General features: G+C 42.0%; 1 protein-coding gene across 3 annotated transcripts in view; it reads right to left on the bottom strand.

Annotated features, from left to right (window-relative positions):
- ACVR1 (activin A receptor type 1) overlaps nucleotides 1–15,893 on the bottom strand; it is a 109,638-nt gene that overhangs the window by 42,677 nt on the left and 51,068 nt on the right. Inside the window, exons 2-4 of one of the 3 annotated variants that reach the window (XM_042475028.1) lie at nucleotides 11,934–12,007; nucleotides 9,177–9,286; nucleotides 9,016–9,089 (exon numbers count right to left, since the gene is read on the bottom strand). In XM_042475028.1, coding sequence (XP_042330962.1) covers nucleotides 9,016–9,082 — 67 coding nt within the window. In that variant the 5' untranslated portion in view covers nucleotides 9,083–9,089; nucleotides 9,177–9,286; nucleotides 11,934–12,007. Of the gene's footprint in view, nucleotides 1–9,015; nucleotides 9,090–9,176; nucleotides 9,290–11,933; nucleotides 12,008–15,893 lie in introns of those variants that run through there. The other 2 variants (XM_042475019.1, XM_042475010.1) reach the window with 2 other exon arrangements.

Below are 15,893 nucleotides of genomic sequence, written 5' to 3'. Positions count from 1 at the left end.
TTGACTGAGGGAAGAACTGAGCAGACCTCTAGGGAATGTCACATCCCAGAAACTGCTGCAAGGGAAGGGAAGTTGTCCTGCACGTGCCAAACAGTTTCATTTCTCAAGGCGGAGGGAAACACAGGAGAGCCTCTTCTGATGATTTGAGCAGACCAGGAGTTCCCAATGGCAGTAAAATAACATTCAGACCTGTTGGGAGCACTAAGCAAAATCACCAACATTTTGGATTGAGCCCACAAGCAGTTTAGAAGCCAAGTAAAAGAAATACAGTTATGAAGTAGCATGCAAAAATTCCCAACAAGTGAACAACCAGCTCTGATCACAACCCTGGCTATATCATTTTTCACCAGCTTCAGTTTTCAAACACTCGAAGAAAGTCCTTGAAAGTAATGCAGATAGAGTCCATTACAGTGATCAAAACTAGGTGTAACTGGGGCTTGAGTGATCATAGCCAGGCCCATCTTCTCCAGGAATGATTGCAGCTGACACATCAGATGAAAACTGTACAAAAACATTTTTGGCTACAGCCATCACCTGCACAGCCAAGAGCACATCCAAAGTGTGTACAGTGGGCCCTTGCCTTATGTGGGGGATCTGTTCCAGACCCCTCCTCCCCATGTGTAAGGCAAAAAGCATGTATGCTCGAGCCCCATTATATCCAATGGGGCTCGGGCATGCGCCATGGCTGGGCACACACGCCATTCTCCCATTTGACATGCAACTTCAGCATAAGCTGAAAGCCACCTATAGTGAACCTGCGCATGGTACGGGCTTACTGTACTTGATTTTTCAATGGAAAGGTAACCCCATTCAACATGGATGTCACTCCCGGTACACACTTCTTACTTACCAAGACCATGTTAACCTTTATGTAAACTAAGCCTCCATTTTCCTACTTCCAGTCCCAGAATTTCCCAGGAAGCATTGCCACTGTTGTGACCCTTTCACACCACACAATTAAAGCTCAACAATACCTCTTATAACTATCACTGTTGCATCTTGTGCAATTTTGGGGCTTGTAGTTTGGTCAGAGTCACCAGAGGGGCCCTCTGGCTGAGGATTCTCAGTGACTTTCTCTAAGTTGCCAGTTCCAAGATTCCAGAGAATGTTGTCACAGCAATTAAAGTAGAATCATAGCACTTATAATTGTGTAGCATGAAAAGGCCCTGACTGGTTCATTAGGAGAAAAAAAGTAATCTTTTCAAGCTGTAATTCAGACACAGTTTCAGAACTTCCATAGCCTCACTGGAGCACAATTAAAAAGAATGGTGGTGGAATTTGGTTTCATCATTATACTGATGGCACCAGACGCCAGATCTCTATCTAACTCGTAATTCTTGTTTAGGGTTTGTTGTTATTCTTGTATGCCTTCAAGTAATTTCTAATTATGGCAACCCTAAGTAATACCTATCATGGGGATTTCCTGGCAAGATTTTGCAGAGGGGTTTGCCTGAGGCTGAGTGTATGTGACTTCCCTAATTTGAATCCCGGCTTCCAGAGTTGTAGTCCAATGCTTGAACCAGTACATCATGCTGGCTATATTAATAGATGACAACTGCTAGATCAGACCAGAAGTTCCCTGCAGCCCTGCGTCCTGTTCCCACAGAGATCAAGACCATGTCAATGGGAATCTTAGAAGCAGGACCTGAAGGCAAATTCCTTAAACATGAAACAAACATAACATAAGCATCTATGTAAATTAGATGATGAAATATTTTCCACTTTGATTTCTGTACTCAATGCCATGCTCCACCACATATAGAACCCTATGGTCAGAGGTGCTGAAACCTCATCAAACGTGCAGAAAGGAAAAGTATAACAAACCAATAGCCCGTTCCGTACGGGCAGAAAGTATGCGTTCCGCACGTACTAGGGTTAGAAAGGGGCGTCCCTTCCAGATGGCCCTAAACCTAGTACGCGCAGAGCGCGTACAAAATGGCAGCACCCGTTCTACACGGGTGCCACCATCTTGACGTCACAAACGCTTAGCGTCCGCACGGCGCACGGCACAAATGACATCGCAAGTGCGCCATTGGCGCCTCACGACGTCACTAGCGCACTGCAATAAGAAGCGCCATTTTGGGGCTTCTTTTTTACGGCACGGAGCCACGCGGTTTGGGCGCTGGGGCTCCTCCACACTGCAAATGACGGCGCCAGCAGACCGCTGATTTCAGGTGGTCTGTAATGCGCCAATGTGACCTTTCTCCTACACTAGGTTTTTCTGTCACAACTGACTTCATATGTAAAATCCAACATATGGACATTTCTGATTTCTTAGGGCCAGTATAGGTTTCTTAGACCTCATACATACCACTTACATTCAAGGCATACTCCCAAAGTAAAGATTCTTGATAGATTAGTTTGTATTAAGACACTTTAGGCAGGATTTTCTCCTTTGCTCCTTCCCTGCTACATATCTGGAGACATTCATCAGTTTCAGTAAATGCTTATTTTTTTAAAAAAACGAGGGTTTACAGAGACAGAAGACACATGCAAGCAAAAAGGCTACATTTTCAAGTATGCATGAGTTGTGGAAGCTATGTCACAGGAGACTGCTAAAGTAATCTGTTTTGTTTTTCCTAGTGTATTATTTTCTATGACATTTATGTATGTTAGAACAAGTCATGTAGTTGTTTAAGCCTAGTTTTAGCATTCCATAAATTAACAGCATGATAAACACAAGCGGAATGTCTTTTACAACTTCCTGCCACCTAGGAGAAGTGGGTAAAACTTATCCAGGGGTTCTTTTATGAAGGAAAAAAACAGGGCAAAGAAACAATTTATTATTTAACACTTCACCTGGGCAACAGATCCTAGGATATAGCACTACCTCATTATAAGTTAATTGTCAATGTATTTTTGTTATGCGTCCTCACCAAAATTCTAGTAATCTGAACAGATATATAATTGACATTGGAAGGACAGCGTGTAATAAATAAAAGGATATGAGTGCCCCAAAGGGAAAGCTCAAGTTAAAAGAGCTCTTGCATGTGGTAAGTATAGCTAAGGCTCTAAAGCAGGAGAAGTTCTCCCTACCTTGGAGGAAGTTAAACATTATCAAAAACATGCACTGCTCTGGAGAGTATGAATCTCAATAGAATCATAGACAGCCAACTGGGAATATGCAAAATTCAACAGAAAAGTCATAAAAGGATTTTTCTTTTTGAACCCATCTTAATTTCCACTTAGATCAAATTATCTGTAATATGAACAATGCAAGTTATAGAGAGGCTACAAGGTAAGCCCGCTGTAAAGAAATCTTGCCAAGAAAACCCAATGAAAGGTTAACCTTAAGGTCACCATAAGCTGGAAATGGCCTGAAGGCACACATAAACAACCACCAATTACAATGTGCCCATGCCATACATGGTGCACTATGCGCAGTTTCAAGCTTACACTGAAGTCACATGAGAATAAAATATATGGTGCACACGCCTCTGGCACGCACACCGCCGCAAGCACACGCCCCATTGTTTTCAATGAGGCGCGAGCATAAGCGTAATTTCCCTTATGCGGGGGGATCTGGAACGGATCCCCCACGTAAGGGAAAGGCCCACTGTATCAGCAAATGTTTTGGTGCTTTCCAAATTCATGATACAAAACCCATGACCTAACTCCTACTATTAGTCCTGACTATAGCAGACCCACTCAATCAATCAGGTTTACCTAAGGGTTGTTTTGCCATTCAACAACTTCTTCTACTTGGGACTAAGGTTGGTGCCCTAATAATGCAGTATAAAAATAGGAAATGGTACAGCAGAGGATAAATAACTGAGTCACAATCACAGAACATTTTTTTAATTCAAATTATTAGAACCACTCCTGGCCTCAAGGGACTGACAAAAAAGAGAAAGAGTGAAGCTCTGCCTCATCCATTTGGTTTAGCTTTCTATTACTGAAATGACATTGTGTATTGTTTGTCTGAATTATCTGGCTATCCCTATAGCACCTTGCAATTAAAAAAAATAGGTATAAATATGTAATACTCTTGCAACAATTACATGACTGACTATAAAGAATATTAAAATATCTCAACCCACTGAATGGTAAGGCTAACCAGTCATAAAATATCATGGTCATGAATAATTTCAGAACAACAGGCCCACTTTGCAAATGTAAGGAAAAGATTGTCATAGGAACAGGGCAGCCATAGTGAGCTGTTCTGCACTGATAGAGTAATTCAGGGGTCGGCAACCCCTGGCCCGCGGGTCGCATGTGGCCTGCCAAGGCCAGGGGACCGGCCCGCGCCCGGTGCTGCCGCCGCAGCGGCAATCGGCAGCAGCACCAGGCCCTTTGAGGGGGCCGCTGGCCTCCTCCCTCTCGCGCGAGCGGGCGGGGCTTTTGGGGGGGTGCCGGCCTCTTCCCTCTCGCGTGAGCCGCTGCTTGCGTGAGAGGCCAAAGGTGCTGCTCACTCGCGTGAGAGGGCAGGGCCTTTGGGGGGCGCCAGCCTCTTCCCTCTTGCGCAAGCCACTGCTTGCGCGAGAGGCCAAAGGCGCTGCTCGCTCGCGTGAGAGGGCGGGGCCTTTGGGGGGCACCGGCCTCTTCCCTCTCACGCACGCCACTGCTCGCGCAAGAGGCCAAAGGTCTCTCACGCGAGCGGGTGGGGCCTTTGGGGGGGCGCCGGCCTCCTCCTTCCTGGACTTCTGCCTCCAGCAGGTGAGGGAAGGGAGGATAGGAAGGAAGGAAGGAGAGAGAGTGGAAGGGAGAGAAAGAAAGGGAGAAAGATAGGGAAAGAAGAAGAGATAGAAGGAAGGAAGGAGAGTGGAAAGGAGGGAAGGAAAGAAAGAGGTGTGGAGGGAGAGATGGGGAGAAGGGAGGATGAGAATGAGAGGAAGGGTGGGAGGAAAAGGAAGAGAGAGATGGATGGAAGGAAAGAAAGGAAGGAAGAGAGGTGGAGGGAGGGAGAGAAAGGGAAAGGGGAGAATGAGAAAGGGAGGGGGAAGGAAAAGGAAGAGAGAGATGAGTGGAAAGAAGGAGATGAAAGGAAGGAGAGAGAGTGGAAGGGATGGAAAGAAAGAAAGAAAGAAAGAAAGAAAGAAAGAAAGAAAGAAAGAGCTGTGTGGAGGTAGAGATGAAGAGAAGAGAGCCAGGAAGAAAGAAGAAAGAAAGGGGGAAATGAAGGCGAGAGGGATTGAAAGATGTGTGGAGGGAGAGATGGGGGAGGGAGGGAGGAAGACAGACATGAGGGAAAGGGGGATGTGAAGGGAGACATAGGGAAAGAAGGAAGGAGAAAGAGAAGGGGAGATGGGAAGGAAGAAGGGATGGACCTCTGCCTCCAGCAGGAAGGGAAAGAAGGAAGGAAGGAAAGAGGTGTGGAGAGAGAGATGGGGAGAAGGGAAGGGAGCTAGGAAGACAGGAGGGAGGGAAGGAAGAAGGAAAGAGGAAGAGAAAGGGAGAGGGAAATAAAGGAAGAGGTGGAATGGAGGGAAGGAAGAAAGGGGAAATAAAGGAAAGGGAGGAAGAAAGAGATGAATGGAAGGAAAGAAAGAAAGAGTAAAAGGGAGAGTGAGAGAGGGGGAATAAAGGAAATGGAGGAAGAAAGGCATGGAAGGGTAGTAAGAAGGTGAAAGGGAAATAGAAAGGGAAGAATAAGGAAAAGGGAGGAAGAGAGAGACGGATGGAAGGAAAAAGAGTGGGATTGAGGGAAGGAAGTGGGAGAATGAGAAAAGGAGATGGAAGAAGGGAAAGGGAGGAAGAAAAGAGAATGAATGTGAGATGGAGGATGGCAGGTCTGGCAAAGAGGGCCAGGCCTCTAGCGCTGGTGCCCGCCATTGGCTTTTTTGCAGGCCCCTGATGGGGCCTGGGGTCCGTCAGGGGCCCGGAAAGAAGGTGAGGCCTCCAGCGCTGGCCTCGACCCTGGAGGGTGGAAGCTCCACCCCCCCCGGCTTCAGCCCCCCAGTTGTCTGAGGGACAGAAACCTGGCCCCCGGCTCAAAAAGGTTGCCTACCCCTGGAGTAATTCAAAGAAGGGGGAGATTTTTTTTCCCCCTACAAAGGGCCGTGGACAATGAAAATACAGAGAACATAGACTGAAGGTCAATGGTACTCTAAACCACCTATCATCATAACAACCTTCACTCCTGCAGATATGTGAACTCCCCTCCTCAGGCTGATACCAAATGATAATGTTAGCATATGTGGCAAAATCTTTCAACCTTATTATGGCCTTTGCCTTATTTTCATTCCTTCAGGCTACTTTTTCTGGAGTTGCTTCACTAATTACTTTTCCTCATCATACAATTCCAAAACTTCACGGTTTGTTTGTTTTTTAAAATTTTGTAAAAAGGTGTCTCTCTTTCTCTCTGAGGTTAAGTAATGCCTGACCTTGCAAACATATAATATCTAAAAAGATAACAAGAAGACTGCATAACAGAATCTACTGGACATTCTTGGCCTATCGAAGACTTTTACTTATGTTCACCTCTGAGTAAAACAAGCCTGTTCTTAAAAGAGTAAGTGTTATCACTAAAAGCAGAGTGGAGAGGGGAAAATAAAGATATACAAAGCTCAGCTCACACCACAGAAATTGACTGTCTGGAAAGAGAACAGAATGTTGGACTCCTGCTGACCCAAATTTTCCATCTACTTTTCCACTGCTGTTGACTACAAACCAAGAACTTGTTGCTTCAGGTCTCCCGCTTTCCTTGCAGCTTTGTAAATGACAAAGTGATGTTTATGTCAATTGTCTGTTTATACAGCCTGAAACTCTTACTTAGGTGGGATGATCTCATCTTCTTCCCATAACAATTCTCTTTCAGCAGAATCAGCACATGCATACATAAACTGTAACCAAAATCCCCTCACCCCAGGCCTAAATTTGGTCTGACAAACCTGTGAGACTAACAGCTATATATGGGGAGAAGGAGAAAGAGATGTGGTCCCCCAGAAATTGCTGAATTCCCATTGTTCTTCACAAATGGCTAGGCTGCATCAGGCTGATGGGATGTGTGATCGACATCTAGAAGGCCACATATTTTGTAGTCATTACAGAGTAACAAACAGACAAAACCTGGAAAATTACTGTTCACAACAACCTTTTCCAATCATTAGTGGCTTTTTTTAAAGCAATTAATTACATTTTGCCTTTTTTAAAAAAAAACAACCTTATGATTACGAAGATCTGCATGCTTCTTCTTTTTACCTCTTACTTTTGAAGTAATTTGAAAAGTAATTAGAAAACACAACTCATTCCACTGATGAAGTGATGTTGTTCCCACTCATGGCATTACTTTTGAAATGTGACTTTAATTCTCTTGTTACCAAAGAGAGGTATTTGCTTGTGCCTGTTTGGCTTGTAACTTAGTGCTTCCAAACTCTGGGAAGGGACACAATCACACTAATCTTAAAATTCACAAGGTCTCTTATCTCAGAGAAAACAGTATTAAATGCTGGTTAAAAAGGAAACAATTCACTGCAGGTTTTTTTAAAGGGCCAATTAAATAAACATAGATGTATTAACATTTTAACTGCTGAAAAATAAAGCACATGGCAGGCATGATGGGAGTTGGAATCAAGTGCCTCTTTAGTTATTTTGTGACTGTAACTCCCAGTATTCCTTATTAGTGGTTATGTTGGCTAGAGGAGATGTGACTTGCAGTCCTATAAAGTACTGTATATGGAGGCTGCATGACTCCCACACTTGCTCTAAATCCAACTGTTTGTCCTAACTAAAGAAGATCTTATTATTATTATTAACCTTTATTTATAAAGTGCTGTAAATTTACACAGCGCTGTACATACAATCTTTTTAATCTTCTGAGTTAACGGGAATTTGGTAAGTAAACAAGTCTAATCTGGTTAGGATGAACAGCCCTGGGATTTAAATGTTTTATGTGGAAATTTCTGGCTAAGAAAAAAAAATTAAAACTATCATATGCAAAGGCTGGTCATATTTTTTTCACCTTCTGTCCCGGTCATGTTCATTATTTAAAGCAGCACTTTTGAAGCTGTTACTGACACAAATGGAGTATGTGTTTATGTCTCTGACCATGAGCTTTAAGGCACAGGCACACACATTCTGGTATATCAACATTCATTCCTCTCTGCAGTTTACAGCCTTCATCACAACTTCTTCCAGTTTCCAAATAAACAAACATGGAAACTTTTGTATGTCAGGAAAGGAGTTCCTATGACCACCGCATAAAAGAAGCTTCTTTCCAACTCCATAACATAAAAGGGGGTGGGGTAGGATTATGAAGAAAGCAGTCACTTCTATAGCCTTCATATGCTTTTTAACTTTTACATGCTCTTAATTCTTAACTACATTTACTTTAACTATTGCAAGCCACCTCTGAGTCCCAAGCTGGGGGAAAGAAGGCTAATAGATAGATAGATAGATAGATAGATAGACAGACAGACACATTTGTTTTCTGTACTGCCTTTCTTCCAGAAAGGGACCCAAGGTGGCTCATGAGATAAAAACACTTTGAAATGTTTACAAGAAAAAATTAAAAATAATTAAAACAATCCAGTTAAAACAATATAAAATTAACACTAAAAATATAGAAAAAATTTAAAACATAACTAAAACACACACCCCATATAAAAGCCACCATGTCATGATTTTAAAAGGTTTTTACTTGCCAGCAAAAAGAGAGCAAGGAGGGGGCCAGACTAGTCTCCCATGGGAGGGAGTTCCAGAAGGTGGAAGCAGCCACCAGAAGGCTCTCTCCCATAGCAGGTTCGTATGGGAAGATACGGTACCTCTTACTTAATATCCCTTACATAATTTCCCTTACATACACACACAAGTCCATACTTTGGAAAGCAGCAGAAAATGATACAGAAAATAACTGTAAGAGAAGTGTTGGTCTCATTTATGGTTTCCTTGCTTCTGCTTAAATCTGCTCTCCCAGAAACACATCTTCTTTGTGTCCCACACTGGCCAACGGAATAATAACGGAACAATATAGGCAAGCACCCAGGGACCAATAAGCATTAAAGATCACCTAGTGTTTCTGCAACAATCAGCCACTAGAATTACCAACCCAAGTTTTTTTATCCCACAAGTACTTACCTTGTATGCTGGGTGATGGAAAGAACACCATCGCTAGTACAGGAATTATCATAAGTCCATTTATCATTGTAGACCTAGAGAAATTTAAGAAGAGAGATGCTTTAAAAATAAAATCAAAACTACTGAACCCAATTTCATTACCTAAGAGCAAAATCACCAACTTGTGAATATCAATTGCCTCTCATGGAAGTACACTGTTTAACCAGGACTTTCTCAGCTTCATTCAGCAATTACTTCCTGGACAGACTTAGTTGCTGAAAACGGCCAAGTTCTGCAGAGACAAGAATATAAAATCCCTAAGCAACTAGGCACACAAAAGAAGGTTTACAAGTCATGAATGGCTGTACATATTCACAAACAGATCTGTTGGCTTGTCAAGCAACTTGTATGGCAATTCATATAATCAGAGCCTTGAGCAAGCATGCAATATTTGAGCTCTAGTGCCACAGAACGATTAAAGAGTAAGCACTACCAAACTCTATAATGTTAACGAGAGAAAAATGAAAGGAAAACTGATCTCTAGCAGGGAGTTTATTGTTCAAAAGTCATTCCAAACAATCCCAGAAATGTGACATTTACAAGTTTTCATACCTGTGAAGGACAGGGGTACAGAATGTTGCAAAAAGAATGAGATCCAATAATATTTTATGTCACTTAAAAAAAAATATTTCAATGAATTTCATAGTACAGTACCTTGTTCCAATCCTGTACACATGGGAATGTCTAATTCATTTGCCACTCGCATACATATTTTTGTAATCCAGTTTCAAGTAAAAAAAAAAAACCCTGCACTCTCTTTCATAATCACATCAAACAGGGTTAGGGGTTACTTTGTCTGCCTTCGCTTTTCCTATTTCCTACACACATCTCCACTGTTTGAAAAACCAGAGACAAATGTACCCATCCACAGTGCCTGAAAAATTGGAATCAAACAATCTGGCACTGTACCCATTAGTTACTACCCACTCGAAATGGGTGTCAAATCTCAGCAAGGGAAAGACATGTTTAACAAGAATAGGAGAAAAACTGCATGTACCATGAAAAAGACCAGCTCACTTTCACAGGTTCATGCCCTCCACCCTTGTTATCACTGTATAGATTATTTCACAAAGCCACAGTTGGCCTGATTTGAAAACAGTACTTTAAGTGTTGTTGCTTTTGTTTTAAAAACATCAGAAGATCAGGTAAGCCTTAATTCGATCCTAGAGACGGTTCCAAGGTCCACTCAGCCTCCCATCCTTTCATGGATCGGAAAAAGGAGTACCCAGCTTGTTGAGGGAAATTGGCTAACACACTGTAAATCGTTTAGGGAGTGTTAGTTCACCAATAACGGTATTAAAATGTACTTACTATTGCTACTTGCTATTGATGACCTCCTAATCCATGTATACGGAACATGGCTGATGGTAAAATCTCCCTAGTTCACCCTGGCGCAGACAGCACTTAAAAATGAAATAAACATGGGAAGAATTTGCCCACATTTTGTAGAGCCACAGCTCAGTGATACAGCACATGCTTTGCTTGCAAATAGTGCCAAATTCACCTTCTGAAACATACAGTGCACTTTTAGTATCTACTGGGGTTTGATTCCAGGACCCACCCACCCTGTACACCAAAATCTGTGAATGTTCAAGTCACATTAACTATAATGGCATAGAAAAATTGTGTCCCTTATATAAAATGACAAAATCAAGGTTTGCTTTGGGGAATTATTTATTTATTTATTTATTTAGGAATGCAGCAGCCCTGTGTATCCGTGGATTCTTGGTATCCAAGGGGGGTCCTGGAACCAAACGTCAACAGATACCAAAGGACCACTGTATTTTCAAGGTGTTGATTGTTGAATCTGTGGATAAAGAATCCATGTATATGGAGAGCCAACCATTCAGGTAAAAACTGAAAACACTCCCACTTAGAATCTTGTCCATCACTCTGAGCTAGATGGACCTGTGGTCTAACTTCATAGAAAGCACTTTTAATCTGTTCTCCTTTGCTATAACATCAAGCAAGAAATTAAAAGTGGTTCTAGATTTCTTCCAACCCTCAGAATACAAATCACTCATAGTTTTCTCAAACTACTGTCCAATTGATGAAATATCAATTGTTTAACAATACTCCAAAAAGTGTGGTGGAGAAATGTGCTCTTGCCTTTGTTCCAGGAAGAATAGAAATAAATTAAAATGCTTAATAAAACAGTAAAATCAAGGTCTCTACTGTTTTTTAACACAAGCCATGCTGTTTAGGCACTTGAAATTCAGCCAGAAAACTTTGAAAGGGAAGTGAACATCTCTTGTTGGCTGCCATTTTGCACAGAGAATGCAGGATCTGCTGTTAGCCTGTTAATTCAAGGTAGTTAAAAATAAACCTTGAAAGAAAACCTCGTGATTTCTCTCTCTCTCTCAACTTGGCAAACTGATGCCAAGAATTTAAAACAAAAAATGAAGTTCTACTGCTGCCTTTCACCCAGATAAAAATGGATCATTCAGAAATATTTGGAGGAGGAGGACAACCCCCCATACAAAACAGTAAATGAACAGTGTTTTACAGCAAAAGACTTGTTCTGGGATAGGTGGAAGAAAGCGAGATTGCCAAGAGGAACGAAGAAGTGTCAGTGATCGATCGAAGGCACAAAGCTTAGAAGTGCTGTTCAGTAGTATTTTGAATTCAAGTGACCTGGCACATTAGATATATCCTCCTTTAAGCATCTCACCAGCTAAGTACCAATCTCAGCAGGGGTCATATTGACTGGATTCCCTTCCCTTCCATTTTGGCATTTGGCTTTGGCAACCAAACTCATTATCAAGTCTGAGAGTTTTCCCCTCCTAGCACTAGCATTGCTTTGCAGTCAGTGCTGCCTCCATTCATTCCCAGCCAACACCCACAATCCTTTTCAGCCCACTCCCAATTTAAATACATACCTTTCTCAATATTGTATACCGTTTTACAAATCTTAAGTACGGGCTGACCTTGTCACTGTTGTTGTTTTTCCCCACTAGGAAAACAGTAAATAAAGGTGAAGGTAAAGCTGATTTACTAAATTAAACTCAAAACATTTGATTGGCAAGAGTAAATAAAATATAATGAAAAACACTGTCAACTGAGGAATGCAACTATCATTCTGCAAATTGGTTGATGAATGAAATAAAAAAGGCAGCGTTTCCTAAGGACATGCTTGCAGCTCTTGAAGAGAATGGATTAGGACTCCCTGATTAATTTCTAACCAACACTGTGTACATATCCTTCTTCCCTTTCCCCACCTGAGGGGTGACTGGGGGTCTGATATGAATGAAGGGACACCTTCAAAGTGCATGGTTGTTGTTTTTCTGGCCTACCTGCTATGGTCTAGAGAGCCAATGTGGCGTAATGGTTTGAGTGTTGGACTATAACTGGAGCCAAGGGCTCAATCTACCGCTCAACCATGTAAACCCACTGGGTGACTTTGGGCAAGTCACACCCTCTCAGCCTCAGGGGAAGGCAATGGCCAACCTCCTCTGAACCAATCTTGCCAAGAAAGCCCCATGATCGGTTCACCTTAAGGTCGCCACAAGTTGGAAATGACACAACAACACACAACAACAACGGTCTACTCTAGCCAGTTCTGCAAATTTAGACTGAAAACCCTCAAAGAAGAAAACACACAAGAGATGATTTCAGAATGGATGTGTAAGAGAAGAGGGGAATCAATATATGAACTGCAGGAAACTAATTTTGTTCATAATGTCTTTTTCCAGGCTGAGGGGAGATACTGGCTTGATACTTGCGTAGCTTCATAAACAGAAGCAGCTTCCATTCATAAGATGAAAACCAGGTTCACAGTAGGGATCTTTCCATGAACACGGCTATTATGAAAATTTAGAATCTTGTACAGTTCAAGACATAGATTTGACCACTCGTGTTAGATCATGATATTCCTCAAAAGAAAAAGATCACTCAGCCGGCACCAGACGTACCTTTGATTCAGTTTGTGTGGCATTCTCTATATAATGCTCCTTTAATAAATAAAACCTTACTTTGGTTGTTCAAATATCATAATGCAATTGCCCATGGTTATAGTTGTGTGATATTACTCCATGTAAGTGTCTAGTCTATTGTGTTTATTTGCAGTACTATCTGCATACAGACCAGAAAATCAAGCATAAACCAACTCAGGCATGCCTGGACTCTGGAGCATGCTGTACCACATTGAGTCTAACAGTACAGCTATTACAGAAAAGACATTATGTTCCCTTGCTGGAATGGATACAACATCTGCCATAAACCTTACTACTTATCAAATGAACACTAAGGTTTTGAATAACTTGTTTTCCCCAAAATCTCCCCATACAGCTGCCCATTTAATTTGCACTACAATTGAGAGTTCCAGTGAAAACAGAAAAATAATCAGACTAGGAAGATTCTAATCCATAAAAATGTTTGCTGTAATACATCTAAGCTGCCTCCACGCTTCAGAAGTAAACCAGTTTGACACCACTTTAACTACCATGACTCAATGCTACGGAATTCTGGGAATTGTAGCTTTGTGAGACTTCTATCCTTCCCTGTAAGAGAGCTCTGGTGCCACAAGAAACTACAGTTCCCAGAATTCCATAACACTAAGCCAAGGCAGTCAAACTGGTGTCAAACTGGATTATTTCTGCAGTACAAATGCAGTACTAGTAAATCTTTCTTAGTGCAGAAAAGGCTAAAACCACAACCTTCTGGAAACTCTTACCCAAAAGATTCCAAAATTATAACAGCAACATAAATCAGAAGTGGGAAATCAAGCAAGTTTCCAGATGTTCTTGGCCTGGAAATCCATACAGGTCTAGCCAATGTAGCTAGTGGCACTGTTTTTACACATACACAAAAGCTGTAGGGGAAAAACCTGAGAGTTTTTCAACATGATATTAAAATCAGTGCCTTCTAAAGAACTTGACGGCATTTGGTACTGTAATTGTTTGACTATTTGTGGTCATTTGTAGAGTTCCTCTCCCTCCCCACTGTAAAAAAAAAAAAGGGGGATCTTGTAAGTTCTTGTATTAAAAACTGCTTCTATTTCCTACTTCCAGACTCTTACATGCTGGTGGGATAATAGGACGCTGTACTTAGGTGGGGGACTATTACTCTAAATGTGTGGGACTAGTAGAACCTCAACTACCAGCAGCAATCTTTAATTAGTTTGGGGAACACTCAACCTGGCTAAGAGAAAGGGGGCAACAGGTTTTGCAGCACAAGCTATACCAGGAATAACTGATTGAGACCCCAGACATGTGATACTATATGAACTTTTGTTAGAAATATAAAGAGCACACACCCGCACAAACTTCATTCAAACAAGCCACACACAGAGCTAACTAAAAAGGGAAGCAAAATAAAATAAAAAACTTAAGAGGTTTAGGATAGGGGGTATAATTACTGACCCTGAAGGAAAAGGTCATGAAAAGCAGGGAACTAGAGAGACTCAAGCCACCAGAAGACAGCCTCAGCTCCATTTTTGTTTACTAAGACTTTCAAGAAGACTAGCCGTACTTATCTGATGCTTTCAAAAGAAAGAATCTTGTACAGTGAGGCCCCTGGTCTCCCCTGGGGTTTGGTTCCAGGTCCCCCATGGATACCAAAATCCATGGATGCTCAAGTCCCATTAAATACAGAGTAAAATTGTGTCCCTTATATAAAATGGAGCTATGGAATTCTGGGAATTGTAGTTTTATGAGACATTTAGCCTTCTCTGACAGAGAAATCTGGTGCCACAACAAACTACAATTCCCAGAATTTCGTAGCATTGAGTCATGGCACTTAAAGTGGTGTGAAATTGGACTCTTTCTATAGTACAGATGCAGCCTAAGATCACTTAGGGCTTAAATGCATTGCTCCTGTTGTAAGATGAATTCATGCTCCTCTTCCCTGGTCACCAATTTCTTTTTACCATTAAGGAGGAATGAAGATTTGTTAAGCTGAAATGACCATGCCATGGGAATATGGTTCTACCCACTGTTGAATGGAGAAAAATACTGTATTTTCTGGTGTATAAGACTACTTTTTAACTCAGGAAAATCCTCTCAAAAGTCAGGGGTCTTATACGCCGGGTGTTGTCTTACAGGGCAGGTGCTGAAACCTCCAAGCCAGACTGGAGAATCTGCGGTTGCCACATATGGTGGGGGGCTCAAAATGGCCAATGCTGCATCCCACATAAATGCACCGTGGCCATTTTGAGCGCCCCCCACCCATATGTGGTGACTCACCACCCAGTGTTGCCAACAGCCTCGAAGATAATTCTCAGAAATGTTTGTCCAAAAACCCGCTGAATCCCCCCCAGGATCACACGGAATATCAGTCCAATTTCCCGGAAAAATTCCCGTAATGTTAAAATGCAGATGTTTTGCAAATAAATGTAACATCATTGAATAAAAATATTGTAACTTATTTCAACCCTCAAAAACACCATTGGAACCAAAACAAAGAATGTTTCAGTCTTTTAAGATTTTTATTTTGACATGAAGGGGGTTCAGGAACTTTGTGCAAATAGAAATGTGTTAGGCTGGCAACCGCATGCGAAATAAATCCGTTTGACACCCTTTTAATTGCCATGGCCTCAGTGCTAGGGAATCCTGGAATTCTGGTTTTCGGAGACATTTAACCTCTCTCTCTCTCTCAGCAAACGGGTTGTGACAAACAAACTACAATTCCCAGGATTTCATAGCACTGGGCCATGGCAGTAAAAACGGTATGAAACTGGATTGTTCTCTGGAGTGAAATGCCAGCCTGAGTTAGGTCCAAGACACACTGCAGAAATAACCAGTTTTGCCGACACTTTAGGTGCCCTGGCTCAGTGCTATGGAATCTTGGGAATTGTTCTCGGAGCAGGGGTCGGCAACCTCCGGCCCACGGGCCGGATGCGG

The sequence above is a fragment of the Sceloporus undulatus genome, chromosome 1 (assembly GCF_019175285.1).
Source record: "Sceloporus undulatus isolate JIND9_A2432 ecotype Alabama chromosome 1, SceUnd_v1.1, whole genome shotgun sequence".
In the NCBI taxonomy this organism is placed as follows: domain Eukaryota; kingdom Metazoa; phylum Chordata; class Lepidosauria; order Squamata; family Phrynosomatidae; genus Sceloporus; species Sceloporus undulatus.
The sequence above is the reverse complement of the archived record's forward strand: the minus strand, read 5'-3'. Positions and strand labels throughout refer to the sequence as shown.